This window comes from Pituophis catenifer, unplaced genomic scaffold (assembly GCF_029215685.1).
Source record: "Pituophis catenifer annectens isolate HBS135680 unplaced genomic scaffold, rPitCat1.0.hap2 SCAF_4, whole genome shotgun sequence".
NCBI lineage: Eukaryota > Metazoa > Chordata > Lepidosauria > Squamata > Colubridae > Pituophis > Pituophis catenifer.
In genome coordinates, this window is record NW_027256884.1 from 1,804,255 (window position 1) to 1,829,711 (window position 25,457).

The 25,457-nt window shown below is 43.2% G+C and overlaps 2 protein-coding genes across 3 annotated transcripts in view; one reads left to right on the plus strand and one right to left on the minus strand.

Annotated features, from left to right (window-relative positions):
* Positions 1–25,457, minus strand: part of GTF2F2 (general transcription factor IIF subunit 2) — a 66,383-nt gene that overhangs the window by 9,255 nt on the left and 31,671 nt on the right. For both annotated transcript variants that reach the window (XM_070942968.1, XM_070942967.1), the window contains 2 exons: positions 12,148–12,229; positions 2,056–2,155 (listed from right to left, as the gene is read on the minus strand). In XM_070942968.1, coding sequence (XP_070799069.1) covers positions 2,056–2,155; positions 12,148–12,229 — 182 coding nt within the window. The remainder of the gene's footprint in view (positions 1–2,055; positions 2,156–12,147; positions 12,230–25,457) is intronic.
* On the plus strand, positions 15,209–16,135 carry KCTD4 (potassium channel tetramerization domain containing 4). The gene has a single exon (XM_070942966.1). It carries the CDS (start codon positions 15,209–15,211, stop codon positions 16,133–16,135), a length of 927 nt encoding a protein of 308 aa, XP_070799067.1.

Sequence of the window (25,457 nt, forward strand, 5' to 3'; positions counted from 1 at the left end):
CCAAGCTGAGAGAGCACCAAGGACCCCAATATTTTCATATGTCTTTGCGACAGCAGCCAATTCTCTTAAGGAATGACAATTATCTCACTATGTTGCTCAAAATCTCTAATCGTAAATGTCTCTGGAGATTCTCAGCCCTCCAGGTCATGGTTCTCCCAAAAGTGCTTTTTTTCAAGCGGCAACTGGACTTTCTTTCTCTTTGAAGATGCTTCGCTTCTCATCCAAGAAGCCTCTTCAGTTCTGACTGAATGGAGAATGGAATCAACGACTCTCAGAGAGAGCGCTGATGACCAGACGACTGCAAGGAACATAAATCCTTCCCTTCTTCACCATTCAGTCAGAGCCAAAGAAGCTTGTTGGATGAGAAGCGAAACGTCTTCAAAGAAAAAAAAAAAGAAAGAAAGCCCAGTTGCCTCTTTAAAAAAAAAGCACTTTTGGGACATCTCTTTAATTTGCAGGACTTGCCAGGGCACGAAATGATCTTGCAGTGAGAAGGGTTTAAAATGGGAATGAAGGACTTTCCATCTAAGTCGAGGAAGTGCTGGCTAGAAGAAGCCACAGTAGAAGCTCAATTCACCATTATGTTTCTGCTCCGGAGGTAGCGTGTCTCCAATCCCATGGGAATAAATGACCCACCTCCCAAGGCAGGGCTATTCTCGTGTCTGGAGGTGTTATCTCCAGGCAGACAAGTGGTTCAGTGGCAATTCGAACCCAGATCCATTTTTTTGCGAATCGTCTCCAACCGGTGCCCAAGAGTTGCCACCGAAGCTATTTCGTCAGGTGAATTGTAACCAAGCAAGCAGATCAATTCAATCTTCCGAATGCTACACAGCAGGTGTCTCCAAAGAAGCTGTGCCTGTCAAACAGACAGGAGGAGACACCCCCCCCAGAGTGGTGCTTGACAACAACAATTGTAATAATTGGGGGTGTGATGTGTCGAGTGTGCAGTCAATTTGTAGCTCTCCACTTAGTGCAAATTTCGAATTTGGGCAAGCCTAGTAGGAAGCGATGGCCGATGGGCAGTTGTCCAGAGCAAAGAATCCGAGAAAGGAAATAAGAATGGAGGGGCTTTAACTCTTTTTTTTTTTTTAAAGGAACACTTAGTCTTAAAAAAGAACTAAGTGAGAAGAATTCATTAGTGGAACAACTTGCCTCCAGAAGTTGTGAATGCTCCAAAAGTAGAAGTTTTTAAGAAGATGTTGGATAACCCTTTGTCTGAAGTGATGGAGGGTTTCCTGCCTAAGCAGGGGGTTGGACTAGATGTCCTCCAAGGTCCCTTCCAACTCTGTTATTCTATTCTATTCTATTCTATTCTATTCTATTCTATTCTATTCTATTCTATTCTATTCTATTCTAAATTCTATTCTCTTCTTTATTCCGATATTCTATTCTATTCTGTTCTATCTTTTTTCTTCTCTTCTCTATTCTGATATTCTATTCTATTCTATTCTATTCTATTCTATTCTATTCTATTCTATTCTATTCTATTCTACTCTATTCTATTCCTATTATTTCTTCTATTCTACTCTACTCTACTCTACTCTATTCTATTCTATTCACTTCTCTTTTCTCTTCTCTTCTTTATTCTGATTTCTATTCTATTCTATTCTATTCTATTCTATTCTATTCACTTCTCTTTTCTTTTCTCTTCTCTTCTTTATTCTGATTTCTATTCTATTCTATTCTGTTCTCTCTTCTATCTTCTCTTCTCTCTTCTCTTCTCTTCTTTATTCCAATATTCTCTTCTCTTCTGTTCTATTCTAATTATCTTCTATTATCTTCTCTCTTCACTTCTCTTTTCTCTTCTCTTCTTTATTCCGATTTCTATTCTATTCTGTTCTGTTCTGTTCTGTTCTCTCTTCTCTTCTTTATTCCGATATTCTATTCTATTCTGTTCTATTCATGGTTTTCTGCAAGAGACAACAGCTCATTTAGTGACCGTTTAAAGTTACAAACGGCACTGGAAAAACAAGTGACTTATGACCCTTTTTCACACCCGTGGAAGGCATGGAGCGTTGGCCGAAGGAGCAGAAGGAAGGGTTAGAAGCAACTCACGTTGTACTGATGATTAGACACGGGTTTGTAATTGGTGGTGACGGCCTTGTCCAGCTGCATTGTCCAGCTTACCGGCTTGGAGGATTCTTCTATCTGTAGCCTGAAGGAAGAAACGGCAAAATCAGAGGGGACATGAAAAATGGTGTCACCTTAAGGAGTTCTGCCCATCGTTTTGATTGTCCAAAACATGTTGGTAAAACAATACAGGTCGAAGAGCAAATTTGTCAAGGGTAAAATATCTTTTCGGATTAGGCCTCGGAGGCCTTTTTTCTGAGGAGGAGGAGGAGGAGGAAGAAACCTTTCACAGTTATGACTGTTAGATGAGAAGATGGATTTCTTACAGATAAACAACTCAGTGGAAGCAGCGGAGAAACATGTCGCATACGCAGGCACCGTAAAATCTCTCTTTAAGGCGTCGAGAACAAAGTAATTGTCACTTTACAGTCTGAGAAATGTTCAGAAAACCTAAGATTTCTCTGGTGCCATCAACCTGGGGGGATAATATGAGTCTTTGGGACTGCAAGCTCCCCTCGAACAGGGGTCTCCAACCTTGGCAACTCCTAGGAGTTGAAGTCCTCCAGGCTTAAAGTTACCATGGTTGGAGACCCCTGCCCTAGAAGATTTTAGCGCAATCTTTCCCTGAACTGAACTGGTTGAATCCCAACAAACTTAATTCTGAAAAGTTAGTCCTGAAACAAACAAACAAAAAAATGTCCCAGTTTCTGTGCAGAAAACAAACATTAAAAGAACTTAAGATGTTTAAAAAGATTCTTTTGTTGTTGTTTTTGGACGCGCCATTGTGTACCGCGGTAGATGAAACATGAAAGGCATCTCAGAAACCCGCCAACTGCCAAGAGAAACAATTAGGTATTTTCTGAACTGGGAAAAGAAGCACCTTCTTGGAAAAACGACTCAGGTTTTCAAAAGAGAATTAGCTGCTGCCTCCTCTGTTTTTTGAAGTGACGGGGTTAGACTTTTTGTTCAGCCACCGAGAAAATGGCTATGTGCCTGCCGTACGGATCGAATGAAACCCCCAAATTTCATGGATTTTCTGTAAGGTGGAGGTCAGAGCTTGGTTCAAAAAACTGGTTGCCACCACTGAAACACCATTTGGCCTAGTTAAAGGTCACGGCAACACAAGTAAAAGTACAGGTAGTCCTCGACTTACGACCACAATTTAGGTTGCTAAGTGAGACATTTTGTTAAAAGTGACGTTTTGCCCCGTTGTACTAACTTCCTTGCCACCGTTGTCATGGCAGCTGTTAAGTCAGCCACAAGGTTGTTAAGTGAATCTACTTTCCCCGTTGACTGGGCTTGTCAGGAGTTCGCCAAAGGGGGAATCGTGTGGCCCTGAGATGCTGCAGCCGTCATAAGTACATGCCAGTTGCCAAGTGTGTGAATTTGGATCAGGTGAACCAGTGGTGAAATCTAAAATGTGTTATTACCGGTTCTGTGGGCGTGGCTTGGTGGGGGGGGAGGTAATGTGACTGGGTGGGCGTGGCCAATTTTTTTTTTTTACTTTTAAAACCATTTTTTAAAACCATTTCGGCAAAGAGGTTGTAAAAAAAATGCTTTCACAAAGGCTCTGACAATCCCAGCTGAGTTGCCTGATTAGCAGAGGCTTTTTTTCTTTTAAATGCCTCTGACGATCAGGCAACTCAGCTTGGATCGTCAGAGGCTTTTAAAAGCATTTTTTCTACACCCTCTGAAGTGATTGTAGAAATAATGCTTTGAAAAGCCTCTGACGATCCCAGCTGAGCCACGCGATCATCAGAGGCTTTTTTAAAAAACTTTTAAAAGCATTTTTTTCGTTGGAAGAGGTTGTAGAAAAGATGCTTTTAAAAGTAAAAGAAAAAAAAAGCCTCTGATGATCGTGCGGCTCAGCTGGGCATGGTGGGGGGGCGGGGATGTAGGGATTTTTGCTACCGGTTCTCCGAACCACCCGCCTCCATCGCTACCGGATCAGGCAATCCGGTCTGAACCGGGAGCATTTCACTCCTGGTCCTAATTGTGAAAAACGGCCGTAAATCCCATTTTTCAGTGCTGTTCATTGTTCACGGTCGCTAAATGAACTGCTCGTACTACATTTTTTATTCCCAAGACGTGGCAGTTACTTGTTTCCAGCTGCAAATAGAACATTAACTTTTTCTGCTCTCCAAAATACATTTTTTTTTGCTTGCCAAAACAACTGGCAAACTCTGCATCAGGTTTCTCTGCTATCACGGTCACCGTGTGGGAGCTAAGTAAATTCAATAGACAATGGCCTTAATTGCCGTTATTAATTGCTGCTACAGGTTATATACTGTAGCTGGGAAGGGGGGAGGAAATCCCCCCCCGCGGGATGTCAGCGTGATGTGGAACACAGCAGATCCGAGCTCTCAAACTATTTGAGGTCAGGTATATTATTGGGGTTAAAAACAACTGAAAAAAAATGCTCGCATTTTGTTTGCCTTCATTTAACACAGGAAGTTCTCGACAGTTTAGTGACCGTTCAAAGTTACAACGGGACTGAAAAATTATGACCGTTTTTTTCACAGTTACGACCTTGGCAGCTGACGCGAACAAAATCCAGACGCTCGGCAACTGATTCATACTTATGACCGTTGCTGTGTCCCAGGGGGTTAAACATCATCCCCTTTTGCGACCTTCTTGATGATCAAGGCCAACGGGGGAAGCCAGATTCCCTGAACAACCGGGGTTACTAATTTATCAACTGCCGTGATTCGTTTAACGACGGTGGCAAGGAAGGCCGTAAAATGGGGCAAAACTCACTGAACCAATGTCTTGCTCAGTGTTTCTCAACCTTGGTAGCTTGAAGATGGGTGGACTTCAACTCCCAGAATCCCCCAGCCAGCAGTGCTGGCTGGGGGATTCTGGGAGTTGAAGTCCACCCATCTTCAAGCTACCAAGGTTGAGAAACGCTGGTCTCGCTCAACCAAACCACCGAAATTTGGGGCTCAATTGCGGTCATAAGTAGAGGACCACCTATCTACTTATTATTTTGCCAATTCTGGACCATCGGAAGTCGAAAGGCCTGATGTGGATCTCCTGTTACGATCTCCTAGTTTAACATTTTTATTCAGGTGCAAGATAAAATAAGATGCAAAACGCAAAAGTAAATAGGGGAACGGTGGGGAGGAAGAGGAAGAAGAGAAGTGAGGAAGGACAGGAAAGAAAAAGAAACACTGACTTCCATCTCTCTCTCTCTCTCTCTTGCATTAACATCAAATCACAACTTTTTTTGTTTTTCATAATAATATAAACCAGCCGTTTCTATAAAAATCTAATCAAGCTAATAATCCCAAAATCAAAACTTCATTCTTTCCCACTTCAAGCACCGAGTTCTGAAGCAGTTTCCATCTTTTATTATCGCCTAAGACAGGGGTCTGCAACCTTAAAACACTCAAAGAGCCATTTGGACCCGTTTCCCACAGAAAAGAAAACACCGGGAGCCACAAAAACTCTTCCCGTGCCTAACTATTTCTTGAACAGCCACAAAACTAGCATATGTAGTTGAATTAAATGTTCTGTTTTCTTCTGAAACTTTTCTTTTCTTGGATTTATCCATGGTTGGCCTACCGGGCGTTGAAAAGCTCAATAAATCACCTGCCGGCAGGTGTCGCACATTGGCGGTTGTGACGCATATTTTGAGTGATAGGGAGCCGGAGCAGAGGGGTGAAAGAGACACATGCGGCTCCAGAGCCGCAGGTTGCTGACCCCTGATCTAAGATCACTTGAAGACCTTCTCGGCTAATAAAAGCTGGAATATTTCTTACTCCGGGGAAACAAATGTAAAAAGGATTTAGGATTTCGGAAAGCACAATGCTTCAAAAAGCATGATATCCCTTATGCCTCCTATGCTAGCATCTCATGCACAGTCCAGATTGAGCGGTGAGTCATTAAACGGCTCCTATTTTCCTGACTTTTATTATCAGGGTAACAGACATCTGCGGTGTGATACATCCAAGCTGAAATGGGATTGAACAATGCCAGGAGTGTATTTGGGGAGGGAGGGAGGGAGGGGGGGACGTGTTGGCAGGGAAGGGGGGGGGGAGAGAACTCAATTAAGCCCCCCCCTCCTGAAAAACTTCGAAGAACACCTAATTTTGTACTGGGAATTAGCAACAGCATTTCTCAAAAAGAAAAAGGGGGGGGGAAGAAAAATAAGATTACATATTGATATTAGCTGATGTAAAAATAGAGGCGTGGGGATAAAACCATTGCATCAGCTACAGGAAGATGACAGTTTTTAATGAAGGGGCTGTAAATCTCACCGGCATTTAATCATTCCAAGCTGTAGTAAGGCTATTGTTTTTTAAAATGTTATCTGATTTTAGGTTCTATTTAATTGGGCCAAAACTATGCTATAATAATAATTTTAATTAGCAATTTTATGATGTTTGTGTATCTATATTTTTCTTGACTGTACACCGCCTTGAGTCCTACGGGAGAAAGGCGGTATAGAAATATAATAAATAAATAAATAAATAAATAAATAAATAAATAAATAAATAAATAAATAATGTTGAGAAATAGCTATTTGGCCAAACGGGGGAACAGAATAGCAACATTTTGTGGTATCAACTAGGCTTCTTGCTTTAGAAGAATGGAGCAAACCCTGCTGCCTTCTGACACTGATGACATTCCCTAGTTGGGTAATGAAACGTCTGCAAAAAAATCCCACCAAGCCCAGAAAGCACCAAGGACCCCGTCATTTCAACCCTGAGCTACACATATTCTCCTTTACTGGCAGTCTTAAAATGATTCTGTTTCTCCTGTTAGGGGGAAATAAAGGAGGGTTTTTTGGGGGAGCAGGACAAACACCAGGAGGAAAAGTCCAAAGGAACACAAACAAAGTGCCAAAGAGGTTAACCAGGCCACAAAGATACGTCTACAAAGTGTTTGATCTCCAAAAGGGATAGAAATGAAAGGATGTGGTCCTGCAGGGTCTGACTTGTTTATGACCGACTCTCCTCAAATCCATCTTCACTGCTGCTCGGATGGGAGGCTGAAAATTCAGGCATGAAGCATAAATCAAGCCCCCTTCCCTGCAACCCCCCCCTCCCCATCCAATCCACAGCCATCTGCCACCCTTCCCTGCTTGGTCTGCCTCTTCAGAGCACGAAGCTGCCGGTCCACAGACGGTCTCCGCTCCCATCGATTCTCAACTGCAGACCACGTGCACAGTCACTACACGGGGTTTAAGGAAGACGTTACGTTTTCTCATGACTGGGTGGCCCTAAATCCCTCACAATGGGATGAGGGGAAGAGCTGCCGGGTTCCTAGTTGTGCGATAAGGGAGCGAGGGAGGGAGGCAGAGAAGAAGGAAGGGAGGGAGGGAGGGAGGGAGGGAGGGAGGCAGAGAAGAAGGAAGGGAGGGAGGGAGGGAGGGAGGGAGAGAAGAAGGAAGGAGGGAGGAAGGGAGGAAAAGACAGAAAAGGGAAGGGGGGAGGAAGGAAGGGAGGGAGAGAAGAAGGAAGGGAGGGAAGGAGAGAAGGGAGGGAAGGAGAGAAGAAAGGGAGGGAGGGGGAGGGGGAAGAAGGGAAGGAGCGAGGGAGGGAGGGAGGAAAGAAAGAAAGAAAGGAGGGAGGGAGAGAAGTGAGGGAGGGAGGGAAGAAAGAAAGGAGGGAGGGAGGAAGGAAGGAAAAGACAGAAAAAGGAAGGGAGGGAGAGAGGGAGGAAGGGAGGGGGAGGGAGGGAGGGAAGAAAGAAAGGGAGGGAGGGAGGGAAGAAAGAAAGAAAGGAGGGAGGGAGAGAAGTGAGGGAGGGAGGGAAGAAAGAAAGGAGGGAGGGAGGAAGGAAGGAAAAAACAGAAAAAGGAAGGGAGGGAGGGAGGGAGGGAGACCCCCGAGGCAAAGGAAAGCTTCCCAATTCTCCAGACCTTCACCCAATTGAAAATCTATGGAGCCGATTAAAGAAACTGGTTAGTCAGAAGCGACCCAGCAATAAAACCCAGTTAATAGAAGCCATCCTTCAATCTTAGTTCCACATGATAACAGCTGCAGAACTCAAAGACTTGGTTCACTCCATGGGAAGACGTTGTAAGGCCGTAATTCATGCTAAAGGTTACCCAACGAAGGATTAACTGACGTGGAGATCATTTTTGAGTATCTCATTTTTTCTGTGTGTTTCCCTTTTCTTCTTTTTACTGTAACTGCTATTCTAAGAGCAAATCCTTCCTAAAAGCCATTGCATTATGTTCTTCATTAAATGATCTTTCCATTGATATATATATTTTATGGTACTACTCCAAAAACAAACAAAAAAAAGTGGTGTTATTAGGCAGTTTTAGAAAATACACTTTTCCCAAAAGGTTTCCACAATTTTGACCACTCCTGTACCTGTATTTTGAAAAAAAAAGTTGATTTTTGAAGGTTAAGAAAGTGGCAAGCCCTTTTTCTGAGAGGCTCTGTACAGTAGCCCTGATTTCCTCCCCCCCCCCCCCCCAAAATCAGGAAAGGAGCCTCCCCCACTAGATCTGCTTTAATTCTCTTGCCTGGAGACTTGCTCTTTGTCATGCAAAAGCCATCTTGGCTCGGAGCCCAGGGGATGTTGGAGGAGCCTCCGCAGCCTGCTTTGGCAGCAGGAAATAAAAGCAACTCACTTAAAATCCTTGAATTGTAAAGGAGACCCCCTCATCCTTGAAGCTGAGTTCCTGGTTATTGACATGCACCTTAATTACCCGCTTAGTCGTCGAAAGTGATAGTTCCAATGAAGAAAAGGAGGGAAAAACGAACGAAGGATTTTGTAATACAGATAGAAGAGAATATTTGCAGCTCAGGGCTGAATTTTGGGGTCCTTGGTGCTCTCTGAGTTTGGGGGGGGGGGAGGTTCTTGCAGACGTTTCATGACCCAACTAGGTAATGCCATCAGTGCTAGAAAGGAGCAGGATTCCCAGGAATTCCGGTCTGCCGGAGCCAGACAAAACATCTCCCAGATTACTTAAAATGTTCTCAGAACCTCGGTCTTTCCACTGACTGAAATGCTCAAATTCCAGTATTTGAGGGGCTGCCCCAAAGAAGGGGGGAGGGGGGGGGAGGTCAATTTATTTTCCAAGGCTCCTGAAGGCAGAACAAGAAACAACGGATGGAAACTAATGCAGGAGAGAAGCATCCTGGAATTAAGAGAGAAACTTCCTAACAATGAGGACAATTAACCAGTGGAACAGCTTGCCACCAGAAGTGGTGGGTGCTCCATTAAGGAGGGAGGGGGGGCATTTTAAGAAGAGATTGGTAGGCCACTTGTCTGAAATGGTGTAGGGCAGAGGTATAGGGCAGCATAGCTGGCTGGAGAATTCATTCTGGGAGTTGAAATCCACAAGTCTTAAAGCTGCCAAGTTTGAAGACTTCTGGCTTGAGCAGACTAGAAGACCTCTGAGGTTCTTTCCAGCTCTATTCTGATTGTATTGATTGGCTTCTGGTGCCAAAGGAAAGGCAATTGTAGATATCTATGGAAATTCTCAGTCATGGTTGTCCCAAAAGTGCTTTTTTTTCAAAAGACACCTGGAGTTTGTTTTTCCTTCAAGACGTTTCGCTTGTCATCCAAGAAGCTTCTTCGGTTCTTCAGCAGTTCCAAAATGGCTCCACGCCCATTTGCACTATCCATGTGACCCCTGAGGGCACATATGAACCTCCAGTGACTCTCAGAAAGAGCGCTTAACGGCCAGATGACTGCAAGGAATATAAATCCTTCCATTCCCCCACCATTCAGTCAGAACTGAAGAAGCTTCCTGGATGAGTGGAGAAACGCCTCCAAGGAAAAACGAAGAAAGTCCAGTTGCCTCTCGACAACTGGATAATATGGAGAGGTGCCAGCTGTTGCCCCGTCTTCAACCCAGAGGCACAGGGCTCCGAGTTCGATTTGGGAAGGAATAATCCGTGGCTATAGATTGGAGAAGAGAACAAGAATGTTCCTGGGCCACGAATTAAAATTCGTCGCTGCAATCCTGGCTGTCTCCCCAGGTGTTTTAATTTAAATGGAATTTAACTGGAAGCCAAAGATTTATTCTGCAGCACCTCTACTGGTATTAAGTTCAAGTAGAGAAATCTGCTCAAATGAGACTCCTCCGTTTTTTAAAAAATTTTCTTTCATGCCCAGATGAAAAGGATATTTATCTCAAGAACTTTGAAGAAAGCGGTTCCAGGGAGAGGGCAGCTTGGAAAAAGAGGACTAATGAATCCCAACGTCTTGCAACTCAACTACAAAGCTTGCCAAGCCTTTAATTTTCAGACCTTTGTTCTTGAAAAATGTAACTTTTAAATGGAAATCTCTTTCTTCTTTTTTTTTTTAACCAAAAAAACATAGAAGCTCAAAAACGGAGGCCTTTCAACTTACAGCAAGATTTTCCCTTTTCTCTATTTCTTCTCAGAAATACTGGTTAAGTCTCAGGTAGTTTTATGTACTCACGACCATAAATGAGCCCCACATTTCTGTTGTTAAGTGAGACATTTGGTTGTTAAATGAGACTAACTTATCAACTGCAGTGATTCACTTAACAACTCTGGCAAGAAAAATCGTAAAATGAGCAAAACATTTTTGCTTGTTAACGAAGCGAGATTTTGCTCACTCGTTTTTCCTAGATTGTAGGGGTGATACCTAAACATAATTTCATCACATTTTATTTATCTATGTATTAAATTACTGTATTTTGTTCCAATTTCATTTCAAACTGCATTTTGTTCCAATTTCAATTTTAAATCGTATTTTATTCCAATTTCATTTTAAATCTTATTTTATTCCAATTCCATTTTAAATAGTTTTTATCAGATTTTTAGTAATAATTTGTGTCTGGAACTCTGCCCTTGGATATGGCCCAAGGACTAATCAATAAAGTAAACTAACTTAACAATCATGTGACTTACTTGACAAATGCAGTGATTCCCTTAATGACTCTGGCAAGGACAGGATGGATAAAAATCAATGGTTTTTTTAAAAAAAATAATTAAAAAAAACTCAGATTTTAAAAAAAAATGGATTTTTTTTATTTTTATCAAATTTATTTTAATAAAATGCTTTTGGAGTAAAAAATCTATCTAAAGATAGTTTTCTATTTAAAATACATGAATAATTTAGTTTATTCAGCATGAAATGGGAGCTTAATTATGCAGCATATGAGGCTGCATATTCTGCAATATTTACATTTTTTGGTAAACTCATTCAATGAATCCAAGCTCTGCCAGCTGAGATAACATGCACTGCATTGATGCATTCACAGAGTTTCACAGCAAACCATGAGAATAAATATTAAAACAAAGTTCAAGAATAAGCCTTTATCCCATTGTGTTGCAAATCTACGTACACTACAAACTGTATGATTGTTTGAAGAGAAACCCCCCCCCCCCTTTTTAGCTCTTTTTAGCTTTTTAAGTGGAAATTGGGTTTTAATTGGATTGTTTTAAATTGTGGGCCAAAGCTGTATAATTTTTTTAATTGATTTTAAATTTTGCATTGGTATGTTTTTTATCCTTGGCTGTGCACCGCCCTGAGTCCAATAGGAGAAGGGCGGTATATAAATTGAATAAATAAAAATAAAATAAATAAAGAGAAATGCATCTGTACCACCAGGCTCTTAAGTGTGAGGAGGAAGAGCAAGCAGTAACAATGAAAGTAAAACCTTCTAAAGCAGCTTATAAATATAATAATAAAATGCACCATTCATTTCAGATCCATCATGGCAGCGCCTGTTAGCGGGCATCCACTCACCTGCTGCCCACCACCTCCCTCACTTGTTGCGTCACTGCCGTATCACCAGCTGCCCCATTAAAGTGACTGGGATGGTCAGTGAGTCAACAGCAGGTCAGAGGAGGAGCCGTTGTGGGACAAAGATGACAGTTGGTCTTTAAAAAATTATGATTTAAATCGAGTCGATTTAAATCAAGCCTTTTTACTAGTGATTTTAAATCGTGATTTAAATCGGCTTGATTTAAATCAAATCCACCCTGGGCAAGGAAATTGGTCAAAGGGGGCAAAAAAAAAAAATCACTTCACAAACGTTTTCACTTAGCCACAGAAATAATTTCCTGGCTCAGTTGTGGTCATAATTCGAGGACTCCGTGTATTCCGTCGCAGACTCCCAAAAGGAAACTTCCTTACCTTTTCAGTTTCATGTAACTTTCATTGGCTGCAGGCCGGCATTCTGCTCGTTGGACCACGATTCCTTCCAGGGACAGTTTTTCTGGAACAAAAAAAGACCTGAATTAGAACCGAGACCCACGGGGGGAAAAAAAAAGACATTTTCGGTTTTGTAAAATACAGGAAGTCCCCGACTTACAACAGTTTGTTTAGTGATGGTTTGAAGTTACGACGGCACTGGAAAAAGTGACTTATGTTTTTCACACTTATGCCCGTTGTGGCATCCCCCTGGGTCATGTGATGGTAACCGACTCGTATTTATGACAGTTATGACAGCATCTCGGGGTCATATGGGAAGCCGGGTTCAATTAACGTCCGTGTGGGTGAAAGAACCACCGTCATTCACTTAACAATTATGGCACAGTGGAAAATATTAAATTGAAAATGAATACAGCAATAGAGAGAGACAAAAGAGGAGAAGAGAGGTGGAAGGGAGGAAGAAGAAGAGAGAGGGACGGAAGAGTAGGGAGGAAGGGAAGGGAAGGGAAATTAGAATAGGAAAGAAGGTAAGACAGGGGGGAAGAGAGGAGGAGAAGGGGAAGGGAAGGGGAAGTAGAGAAGAGAAGGAGAGGATGGGGAAAGAAAGTAGGAAGGGATAGGGAAGAGGGAGAGGGTAGGTTTTGGGAGAAAGACTACTGTACAATAAAAAAGATGAAGTGGAAGAAAGGCAACGCCGAACAAATAAATAAAAATATATTAAGATAAAGAATGAACTGTTTAAGAATAAGAGAGAATAAATATGAATAATACTGTAAAGTTAGGATTTAGTGACAAATGAAGATGGTGTTTATGTATGCAAGTATAGAAATATTGAGATATGTTTTTTTTAAAAAGGGGGGAAGATGATTTTGGCAAAAATTGTAATTGAGTAAAATGTATTTGAATTTGAATAATTATATAAGATAAGAAATGGCCAACACTCTGTTCAAAAAAAAAAAAAAAGGTGGGTGAATGTGGGAGAGGGGAAAAAAATAAATAAAACCTGTTTATTAAAAAAAACAAAAAACAATTATGGCAAGGAAGATCGTGAAATGGGCAAAATTTCACTTAACAAATGTCTCACTCAACAACAGAAATTAGGGGCTCAGTTGTGGACATAAATCGAGGACTGTCTATAGGTCTCCCAAAATGCTCTTCTCAAGGTTTTTCAGGATTGTTCTTTTTTTTTTTTTTTTTGGTTGATACAGAACTGGTTTATTCCAGGATTCTAATGAAATAAACCTGTTATAAATAGAGAAGACATTCTCCGACGTTATTAAAAGGATCAATCTGCTTTCTCGTGCATAGGTGTGCCAGCTGCACAGCACTAGAAATTGGGTGTTTTTCGTGAAGGTGATTGCCAGCACATGGCTTGGTTCCACCAGAAAAACAGGACTAAGTAGCATAATTCACATAATATAGCAGCTATTTATAAGGTATCGGGATACTCTTTGCAGGGAAAGGAACCTACATTTTTTAAGTCTGCTAATTTAATCTACTAATCTGCACATTAACTTTCTTGTACCGAGCTAATGAATGAAACACATTGTCTGATTTGGAAAGAATTTATTTGCAAATTATGGTGGAAAATAAATATTTGGTCACCTACAAACAAGCAAGATTTCTGGTTCTCACAGACCTGTAACTTCTTCTTTAAGAGGCTCCTCTGTCCTCCACTCAGAGTGAGCCAGACTCACTTAACAACCGGGTTACTCACTTAACAACCGCAGTGATTCCTTTCCACACTGTGTCAAGAAAGGTCGTAAAACAGGGGAAAACTCAGTTAACAACAGTGTCACTTAGCAATGGAAATGTTGGGCTGAAGTGTGGTGGTACGCTGAGGACCACCTGTAGCTGGTCCTTCGATTCTGGCAAATAAGCCACAAGCTACCTTCGTTTCAAAGGCTCCCTCCTGTACAGAAAGCTGGCAGCATTTGTCTACTATTGTGGGATGGAAACCTGCAGATTTCTCCTCTTCTGAACCCATATAAACTTCTGCTTATATATATATACGGTATATATACATTTATATAATATACATATATATATTATAATATATATATATATATAATATTAAAAATATTATATCCCTTCTGAATCCTTCCCCTCCTCTTAAGAGACCTCAGCCACCTGTTTTTCCTCTGTCTTACACCTTCGTGCAAACGTTTGCATTTTTGAAAAGTCAGCCTTTCAAGTCACAGCAGCTAACCAACAGAAGCGAGTTACGTCTTCTCTCACCTTTCTCCCAACCTGAAGTGTTGCTAAGGTGTCAGGCTGCTGGCGTACCAAGGTTTGACCAACCAGTTCTCTTACCTATAGAAACAGCAACCCCATTTTGGACCGAAAATAAACCCCATCCGTCAAACATCTCCCCGTAAATCAAATTTTGCAGTAAAGTCCTTTTTTTCCCCCCTATTGCAATTTGCAGGCAAAGCGTGGCTTTCTATCATAAATACCCCTCCCCCCCAGACCCTCCTGGCTATTCCAAGCTATCGGAAAGCAAATTCCAACCCTAGGAATCGTATTTAAATCCACACTCTAAGCAAGTCTGCTGGTTTCCAATATTTTCATTGCTGCCTTTGTGTACAGAGATGCCCAGCCAACAACAGGGATGCAAAGCTCTGAAAAAAACGAGTCCATCGTCTTAAACAAAACAGGGTTGTTGTTGTTTTGTTGTTTTTCAGAATGTTTATGAATACCTTATCTTGGAAACCCGTGGCACAACATGGAATGAAATGAAGGCGAGCTCTTTTATTTCACCGTCTCCCAAATCTGGGTTTCAGCCTTAAGGTGGCATTGTGGGCATTCCACTTTCTGACTCCCTGCATCCCAGAAAAATCTCCCTTTTATAATGTCAATTCCGGGGACTTCAAAGGGAAAAGAAAAGCCCACTTTTCCCCCTTCCTTCCCCCCCAACCCCCAAGCATCCTCTTACCCTCACACGGTTAAATGCAAATTCAGCTTTCCAGACCTGCTCCGAGGAACAACGCAACAGCACACACAGTTCCTACGCCACCTACTGCAAAACTGTGCTGACAAGCTCATGCGAGGCTTAGCACACTTCCTTGCCAGCGTGCTTCCCGGGCTGAATCGAGGGGTTTTCGGAAAGAAATCTCCCTCCTGCACCAAGCCAGAGAGAGAGAGGGAGGCCAGGCGAGACGGACAGGTGGGCCATCCTAGCCCTCATCGGAGCAGCCCGCGCGAACCAACCCGCTGGGGTGAGATGGAGAACGAGAAAAAAGGCAGCGCGTCGGAAGGCAGGGACCAAGGCAAGCATCCTAACATGTCTCCGGTTACCCTCAACGTTGGGGGCTACCTCTACGTTACCCAGAGGCAAACTCTCACCAAATACACGGACTCTTTCCTGGAAAGGTTGGTCAACGGGAAAACCCTCTGTCCGTCTGACGCGGAGGGCCATTTCTTCATCGACAGAGACGGTCTCCTGTTCAGGCACGTCCTGAACTTCCTCAGGAACGGGGAGCTGCTCCTCCCCGAGGGCTTTAAGGAAAGCCAACTTCTGGCCCAAGAGGCCGAATTTTTCCAGCTTCACCCCTTGGGGGAGGCGGTGAAAGCCAAGTGGGAGAAGGAACAGCTGGCTTCGAGAGAAGCCACCTTTCTGGAAATCACCGACAGCCACGACCGTGCCCAGGGCCTCCGGATTTTTTGCAACGCGCCCGATTTCATCGCCAAAATCAAATCTCGCATCGTTTTGGTCTCGAAAAGCAGGCTGGACGGTTTCCCCGAAGAGTTTTCCGTCTCTTCCAACATCATTCAGTTTAAATACTTCATCAAGTCGGAAAACGGGACTCGGCTGGTTTTGAAGGAAGACAACACCTTCGTTTGCACCTTGGAGACTCTCAAGTTCGAAGCCATCATGATGGCACTCAAGTGCGGCTTCCGACTGCTGACCAGCCTGGATTGTTCGAAAGGATCGATTGTTCACAGCGACGCTCTCCATTTCATCAAGTAATTCCTCCTCCTCCTCCTCCTCTCCGCCCTGGGACCAAAAAGGCCACGCGCATGCAGCCTGTGAATCTCATTCAACTTCCAGACGTCGCAAAACGGTTTATCCGGCTCTGCCAATCCCAGAGCATTGCTGCTAATGAATTCGTAAGAACTTATGGTATGTACAATCGTTAACAACAACAACAACAAAAATCCACCTGCGAGTTCATTGTGTCCGTTTTCATCACAACCAGCGTAATAATAATAATAATAATAATAATAATAATAATAATAATAATAATAAAAGGTGTTTATTAGATGTGATGGAAATCAAAGTGAATGTTGAAGCTGCCTCCATCTGTGTTTGTTCAGTTCTGCTTTTATCACCCAGAGCCTATCGATGAAACAGGCTGCTCTGCATTTCAGGGTGGCCAGAATGCGTAGCTTCTTGCACAAGAATGATAAAAATGCTTTCTCTTTCTGACTTGTTGTTTGTCTTCCTGGGCTGATGCTGGTTCCAGAGAAAAATGATTTGGCTTTGTATGGGTTGAAATGTTACAATATGCAGAGTGGTTGCAGGAATTGGGTAGGTATAGTCTAGTTAAAAAAAGGACTAGGGGTGACATGAAAGCAGTCTTCCAATATTTGACCGGCTGCCACAAAGAAGAGGGAGTCAAGCTATTCTCCAAAGCACCAGAAGGCAGGACAAAAAGCAACGGATGGAAACTCATCAAGGAGAGAAGCAACCTAGAACTGAGGAGAAATTTCCTCACAGTGAGAACAATTAACCAGTGGAACAACTTGCCTCCAGAACTTGTGGGTGCTCCAACTCTGAAGGTTTTTAAGAAGAGATTTGACTGGGATTGTATAGGGCTTCCTGCCTGAGCAGGGGGTTGGACTAGAAGATCTCCAAGGTCCCCTTCCCGCTCTGCTATTCTGTAAATCATGCTGCAAGATCTAAAATACAATGGGATTTAAAATTGTACACAGACATCCAATTTAACTAGCAATACAGAAGATGCCACATCACGTATAGTTGAGGATGTCACATTTTAACTATCAAAACAATAGGAGGAAAGGGAAGGGGGAGGGAAATCTAACCTTCTATTAATTTTGGTCTTTTCGAGAACAATTTACACCAAGACAAAACTGTTCAGAGTTGCAGAAAAGGAGATTTCGATATCGATCATCTTTTACATTTTCAAAACCTCTTATCTTTTCGAAAATACACATTTGTGCCAAAATAAGGGGTCTGTGTGGAAATCTAGTTAGCCTTGCAGAGGAGAGAGCTACCTATAGTAAGACTATAGTATACCTATAGTAACACTATCAGCATCGAACAAGACAACCAGACTTTCAATTACACGTTGCTTTGGGGGCTGATAGGAAGGCGTGAAAAAGCCCCCAAGTTTGATTTCCATCATAACTTCATTTTCTTTCTTAACAACTCACGTTTTTCTGTCCAAACTTACAGTAATGAAATCTTCTGGGGTTTTGTTTTGTTTTTTTACCAACAAGAAAACACAGAGCTAAACGTTATGCTAGTCTGGCGTTGCTTTCCATTTAGTACAACTTGCAATTATTTCTGTCGTGTGTTTTGGAGTTGAACTCGCAACAGGGCATTTTAGAGTAATCTGCTAATATATTAATCTGCTCACGCTATTAGGAAGTATTAAAAAATCTGGATTTTTTTTAACGTACATTAGTGGCCAAAATTGTGGAAACCTTTTTGGGGAAAGTGTATTTTTGAGGTTTTGATGGCTAATAACACCACTTTTTTTGTTGGAGTTTCAAGGTAATCCTATTCCACTGCTGGAATGAATGGCCTGGGAATAGCCCAGACCTTCACCCAATGGAAAATCTATGGAGCCGACTAAAGAAACTTGATAGTCAGAAGCGACCCAGCAATAAAACCCAGTTAATAGAAGCCACCCTTCAATCTTAGTTCCACATGATAACAGCTGCAGAACTCAAAGACTTGGTTCATAACATGGGAAGACGTTGTAAGGCCGTCATTCATGCTAAAGGTTACCCAGCGAAGTATTAACTGACATAGTGATCATTTTTGTATATCTCGTTTTTTTTCTACGTGTTTCACTTTTCTTCTTTATACTGTAACTGCTATGCTAAGAGCAAATCCTTCGTAAAAGTTACTGTATTACATTCTTCATTAAATGATCTTTCCATTGATATATAATTTTATGGTATTACTCCAAAAAAAAAGTGGTGTTATTATTAGCTAGTTTTAGAAAATACACTTTTCCCAAAAGGTTTCCACAATTTTGGCCACTACTGTAGGATGGGTTGGCCGGGAGGGAGATGGGGGAAGGCATGTCCCAAATTATTTTCTCACCTGTCTCCTCTTCCTACACTCCCCATCTCACAACGAAGGGGGAACAGCGACAATGGCTCTTGCAACTTGTAGAGAGGAGAAGCCGAGGCCGTAAAAAAAGGTGTGTTTGTAAACGCTTTGCTGAAAAGGAGCAGGGTGCCTTTCCCTCTGGAAGCCTCCCGTTGTATCAAGAGGGCATCATTGCCCTGTTATACAGGCAGTCCTTGAATTACGACCACAATTGAACCCAAAATGGACATTGCTAAGTGAGACATTTTTTAAGTGAATTTCGCCTCATTTTACAACCTTTCCTGCCAGGGTGTGTTAAGTGAATCATTTCAGCTGTTACTTTAGTCACAAGGTTGCTAAGTGAATCTGGCTTCCTCGTGGAGTTTGGTTGGCAAAAGGTCTCAAAAGGGGGTTGTGTGACCCCAGGACACTGCAACTGTCGTAAGTACATGCCAGTTGCCTCTGGATTTTGATCAGGTGGCCATGGGATGGTACAATTGTTATAAGTGTGAAAAACAACCATAAATCACTTTTTTCAGTACCCTTGTTACTGAACGGTCACTAAATGAGTAGTTGTAAGTTGAGGACTTTCTGCATTTTGATGGCCGAGGAGAGGTCCACCCAGGCGGTTTCCTGACTTACAGCTCTGTCTCTTATCTTAACTGTGAAATTCAACTTTCATTTAAAAATCCATTAACCAGCTTATAAAACGTCTCTCCTTTCAATTCCCACATTTTGTTTGATTATAAAACTACCTAAAATGTAATGTAATGTGCACTTAGCATGGTGTTATTTCACTTATTTATTTATATTGTACTTGTTATTTTTACCACCAACCCAAGGTGCCAAACATATCCAACACACCTTCCTCCTCCTACTTTCCCCACAACAACCACCTTGTGAGGTGGGTTAGGGTGAGAGAGAGGGACTCGCCCAAAGCCCACCAGCCAGCTTTCATGCCGTGGACTAGAACTCCCAGTCTCCTGGTGATTGGCCCAAAGACACCCAGCCGGCATTCATAGCTAAGGTAGAACTAGAACTCCCAGTCTCCTGGTAATTGGCCCAAAGACACCCAGCCAGCTTTCATAGCTAAGGTAGAACTAGAACTTCCAGTCTCTTGGTGATTGGCCCAAAGACACCCAGCCAGCTTTCATAGCTAAGGCAGAACTAGAACTCCCAGTCTCCTGGTGATTGGCCCAAAGACACCCAGCCAGCTTTCATAGCTAAGGCAGAACTAGAACTCCCAGTCTCCTGGTGATTGGCCCAAAGACACCCAGCTGGCATTCATAGCTAAGGTAGAACTAGAACTCCCAGTCTCCTGGTAATTGGCCCAAAGACACCCAGCCAGCTTTCATAGCTAAGGTAGAACTAGAACTTCCAGTCTCTTGGTGATTGGCCCAAAGACACCCAGCCGGCATTCATAGCTAAGGTAGAACTAGAACTCCCAGTCTCCTGGTAATTGGCCCAAAGACACCCAGCCAGCTTTCATAGCTAAGGTAGAACTAGAACTCCCAGTCTCCTGGTGATTGGCCTAAAGACACCCAGCCGGCATTCATAGCTAAGGTAGAACTAGAACTCCCAGTCTCCTGGTGATTGGCCCAAAGACACCCAGCCAGCTTTCATAGCTAAGGCAGAACTAGAACTCCCAGTCTCCTGGTGATTGGCCCAAAGACACCCAGCTGGCATTCATAGCTAAGGTAGAACTAGAATTCCCAGTCTCCTGGTGATTGGCCCAAAGACACCCAGCCGGCATTCATAGCTAAGGTAGAACTAGAACTCCCAGTCTCCTGGTAATTGGCCCAAAGACACCCAGCCAGCTTTCATAGCTAAGGTAGAACTAGAACTCCCAGTCTCCTGGTGATTGGCCCAAAGACACCCAGCCAGCTTTCATAGCTAAGGCAGAACTAGAACTCCCAGTCTCCTGGTGATTGGCCCAAAGACACCCAGCCGGCATTCATAGCTAAGGTAGAACTAGAACTCCCAGTCTCCTGGTGATTGGCCCAAAGACACCCAGCCGGCATTCATAGCTAAGGTAGAACTAGAACTCCCAGTCTCCTGGTAATTGGCCCAAAGACACCCAGCCAGCTTTCATAGCTAAGGTAGAACTAGAACTCCCAGTCTCCTGGTGATTGGCCCAAAGACACCCAGCCAGCTTTCATAGCTAAGGCAGAACTAGAACTCCCAGTCTCCTGGTGATTGGCCCAAAGACACCCAGCCAGCTTTCATAGCTAAGGTAGAACTAGAACTCCCAGTCTCCTGGTGATTGGCCCAAAGACACCCAGCCAGCTTTCATAGCTAAGGCAGAACTAGAACTCCCAGTCTCCTGGTGATTGGCCGAAGGTCACCCAGCCAGTTTTGATAGCTAAGGCAGAACTGGAACTCTCAGTCTCCAAACCATGTTTTGTGCAGCCAGAAGCTAACTTCGTTAAATTATGGTTTGGAATTACACTCTGGGCCATGATTTACAGCCAACCAAGTATTTTATCCTACAGGAGGAAGGAAGCAGCCATTGCTAAAGCTGTCTTCTCTTTTGGAAACTACACACTGCAACAAGCGGTATTATATAAGGAGTTGTGAACAAACAATACAGAAAAGGGTTTGCGTAATTAACAGGTTTGCGTTCTCCACTATTAATAATTTCCCGATTCAAGAAACGAATAGAGCAGTGTTTCTCAACCTTGGTAGCTTGAAGATGGGTGGACTTCAACTCCCAGAATCCCCCAGCCAGCGTTGCTGGCTGGGGGATTCTGGGAGTTGAAGTCCACCCATCTTCAAGCTTCCAAGGTTGAGAAACACTGGAATAGAGTGTCAATGTTTTAAAAAAACCAGTTTCCCACATTTTTTTAATTTTTAAAAAAAAGGGGGGAAAAATTTTGGTTCACCCATCTGTTGCCATCCCTATTACTCATCCTACTTCTAATGCAACGGGGATCTGTGATTAATGGTCACGCGAGAGAACTAGATCTCAGGATAACATGCGGCGAAGGGTTGGGGAGGGGGCTCTCCAAGACCCCCAACACGATGGTATGTCCCCCTATCGTGGTAACCCTCTGGATCTTGGTTTATATTCGCACTTTGATGGGAGCGACGGCAGATCAGAATTCCGGAACAGAGCACAAAGACTGACAATTGAGAAGAAAGCATTTCGGAATACCCCCGAGTTTCAACCCCTCGTTGGGCTACAAGGTCTCGCTTCGTCCAAATGCACATCGTCAATCAAAGTCACCTCTTCCGTGCGCCAAAAGACACGGCACGCCGGGAAGAATCTGAGCCTGCTTTCTTGCCACTCTGCTCAATTCTACATTAGGACAATTAACCGGTGGAACAGTTTGCCACCAGAAGTTGTGGCTGCTCCATCATTGGAGGTCTTTAAGAAGATATTGGATAACCATTTGTCTAAAGTAATGCCTGAGCAAGGGGTTAGACTAGAAGATCTCCAAGGACCCTCCCAACTCTGTTCTTCTTCTTAGAGGGCTCATTGGCCTATGAAGGAAGGCTTCAGGAATTTACAAATATCTGAAATCTGCACCAAGAACTGCCGGCTGGGTGAAGTGATCCCTTGAGATCTACTAGCATGGCTGGCTGGGGAATTCTGGGAGTTGAAGTCCACAGGCCTTAAAGACGTCAAGGTTGGAAACTCCGTTCTGCATAAAATTAGTATGTCTCTCTAGCTTGTATGGTGTGACTGTATTATTATTATTATTATAATCATAAGTTTATTTGTCAAGCATATATAAGATAACAGGTAAAAGTAAAAACATAATTTGAATACATGAAAAGAGTAAGAGTAAAAAGGAATATTAGGACAGGGACGGTAGGCACGCTGGTGCACTTATGCACGCCCCTTACAATATAATAATAATTATGATTATTATCCTTCTCATCTTTTCTACGACATTCTCTTATTAGGATTATGATTACTTTGTTGTTTTGCATGTACACTGAGACCTTCTGCATTGGCAACAAATTCCTTGTGTGTCTAATCACACTTGACCAAATAAAGTATTGTTCTGTTCTGTTCTGTTCTGTTCTGTTCTGTTCTGTTCTGTTCTGTTCTGTTCTGTTCTGTTCTGTCCTGTCCTGTCCTGTCCTGTCCCATTCCGTTCCATGAGCCACGGTGGCCCAGTGGTTAGAGTGCAGTACTGCAGGCTATTTCTGCTGACTGCCGGCTGCCTGCAATTTGGCAGTTCGAATCTCATCAGGCTCAAGGTTGACTCAGCCTTCCGTCCTTCCGAGGTGGGTAAAACGAGGACCAAGATTGTTGGGGGCAAGAAGCTGACTCTGTAAACCGCTTAGAGAGGGCTGTAAAAGCACTGTGAAGCAGTGTATAAGTCTAAGTGCTATTGCTATTCTATTCCCCATTCCATTCATTCTATTCCCTTTCCCCTCTTCTTTCCTCTTCTCCTCTTCATTCTATTCCCTTACTCTACTCTACTCTACTTCACTCCACTCCATTTCTCTTCTCTTCTCTTCCTGTCCTGTCCTGTCCTGTCCCCTATCCTATCCCACCCTACCATTGGTGAAATCTGAACCCGTTTGCTACCGGTTTGCTGGCCGCATATGCGTACAGTGCCTCAAACGCACGCTCTGTGTGCGCGCAGCGCAATACGTGCCAAAAGGAGGCTTGGGAAGGTAAGTGGAAGCAGGGAGAGGGATCAGCTGTGGTGCGCAATTTAGCTTTGCTAGAAAGCAGGATTTCCTGCTTTCTAGCAAAGCTAAACCCCGCTGCACAGCTGATCATCAGAAATACCGGAGGAACTGGTAGCTTTTTTTAACTAGTGGTTTGCCCGAACTGCTAGCTTTTTTTTTTTTTCTACTGATTCGCCCGAACCGGTAGTTTTTATCACTACCGGTTTGCCCAAACCGGAGCGAACCGGTAGCATTTCACCCCCTGCACCCTACCAGGGGTGAAATGCTCCCGATTCGGACTGGATCGCCCGATCCGGTAGCGATGGCAGTGGGTGGTTTGGAGAACCGGTATCAAAAATCCCTGTGCGCCACCCCCCCTCCAATGTCCAGCTGAGGGGCACGATCATCAGAGGCTTTTTTTTTTTTTTTTTTTACTTTTAAAAGCATTTTTTCTACAACCTCTTCCGAGGAAAAAATGCTTTTAAAAGTTTTTTTAAAAAGCCTCTGATGATCGCGCAGCTCAGCTGGGATCCTCAGAGGCTTTTCAAAGCATTTTTTAAAAAGCCTCTCTGACGATCCCAGCTGAGTTGCCTGATGGCAGAGGCTTTTCAAAGCATTTTTTCCTGCAACCTCTTGGCCGAAGAGGTGGTAAAAAAAAATGCTTTGAAAAGTCTTTGATGATCCCAGCTGAGTTGCCTGATCGGCAGAGGCTTTTCAAAGCATTAGAAAAAACACTTTGAAAAGTTAAAAAAAAAATTGGCTATGCCCACCCAGTCACATTACCCCCTAACCCCACCAAGCCACGCCCACAGAACCGGTAGTAACAAATTTTACATTTCACCCCTGCCCCCTACCCTTAGCAGGAGGACATCTCAATGAGGACAGTGCCTTGCCTCAGTATCCCAAACAGTGGCTTGAGGAAGGATGAATGGACTTTGAGTCCCATCTGGCATTAGAAATAATATGCCAAGACATTCAGATAGAGAAATCTGCTTAATTCTTCCTACAAAAAAAAAGAAAAAAAGAACAGAATCTGAAACCAGCGGATAGCTTGGTTTTTAATTCGAGGCCAATTACAGTTGTCATAGAGAAACCGTCGCAGAGGGAAATCGCGTTAGGAAAGAAGTGGAGTGCTTGAGGCATATTTGACAATAATTACTCAACTCGGTAATTAGCGGAGGGAAATGCACAATTGTGGCAAATTGGGGGCAGAGAGGCAGCACACCGTCTCTTCCAGCAAAAGAGAGAAGCATCCCCTGCCAACGTGATTTCAACTACCCAACTCTCAACGGCTGAATTCGGGTATCTGGAAAACACATCATTTATGTGCCGAGGAGAAAAAAAGGATAAAAATATACAGAAACAAGATTTCTTAAAAAAGTGGACTTCCTTGTTTTGCCAGAAGACATTTCACTTCTGCCTGTGGAGATTCTCAGTCCTCCAGGCCGTGGTTGTCCCAAAGGCGCTTTCTGGTTTTTCTTTGAAGATGTTTCGTTTCTCATCCAAGAAGCTTCCTCAGCTTCAGAGAAAAACCAGAAAGTTCAGTTGCCTCTTGAAAAAGCACCTTTGAAGCAGTGGTGAAATCCAATTTTTTTTTTACTACCTGTTCTGTGGGCGTGGCTTGGTGGGCGTGGCTGGGGAAAGATATTGCAAAATCCCCATTCCCACCCCACTCCTGGGTGAAGGATGTTGCAAAATCCCCATTCCCACCCCATTCTGGGGCCAGCCAGAGGCAACATTTGCCGGTTCTCCGAACTGCTCAAAATTTCTGCTACCGGTTCTCCAGAAACCTGTCAGAACCTGCTGGATTTCACCCCTGCTTTGAAGACGTTTCGCTTCTCATCAAAAAAGCTTCTTCAGCTCTGACTGGATGGTGGAGAATGGAAGGATTTATATTCCTTGAAGTCATCTGGTTGTTAGCATTCCCTCTGAGAGTCTTTTGGAGGTTTATCTGTGTCCTTAGGATCACCTGAATCCTGAAGTCTGCAATTTTTCTGGAAATCCATTCATACTCCCGCATCATCCGAAGGATGTCCATAGCTAAAGGTCTACGGAGATTCTCCAGATCATGCTAGTTCCAAAGGTGCTTTCTTTCAGAAGGCAACTGGTTTTTGTTTTTCCTTGAAGACATTTCACTTCTCATCTCAGAAGCTTCTTCAGCTCTGAAGCGTCTGGGATGAGAAGTGACATGTCTTCAAGGAAAAACGAAGTCCATCTGCCTTCTGAAAGAAAGCACCTTTGGAATAAGCCATGGCCTGGATCAGGGATCACCAACCTTTTGGACCTCAGGGACCACTAAATTCATAATTTTAAATCCCACGGACCACTAATATGAATTTTTTAAAAAAAGATAAATAGTATTTAGTGCAATATAAAA

Excerpts from the sequence above, each read along its gene's own strand:
- KCTD4 (XM_070942966.1), top strand. The coding sequence starts at position 15,209 with ATGCGAGGCTTAGCACACTTCCTTGCCAGCGTGCTTCCCGGGCTGAAT.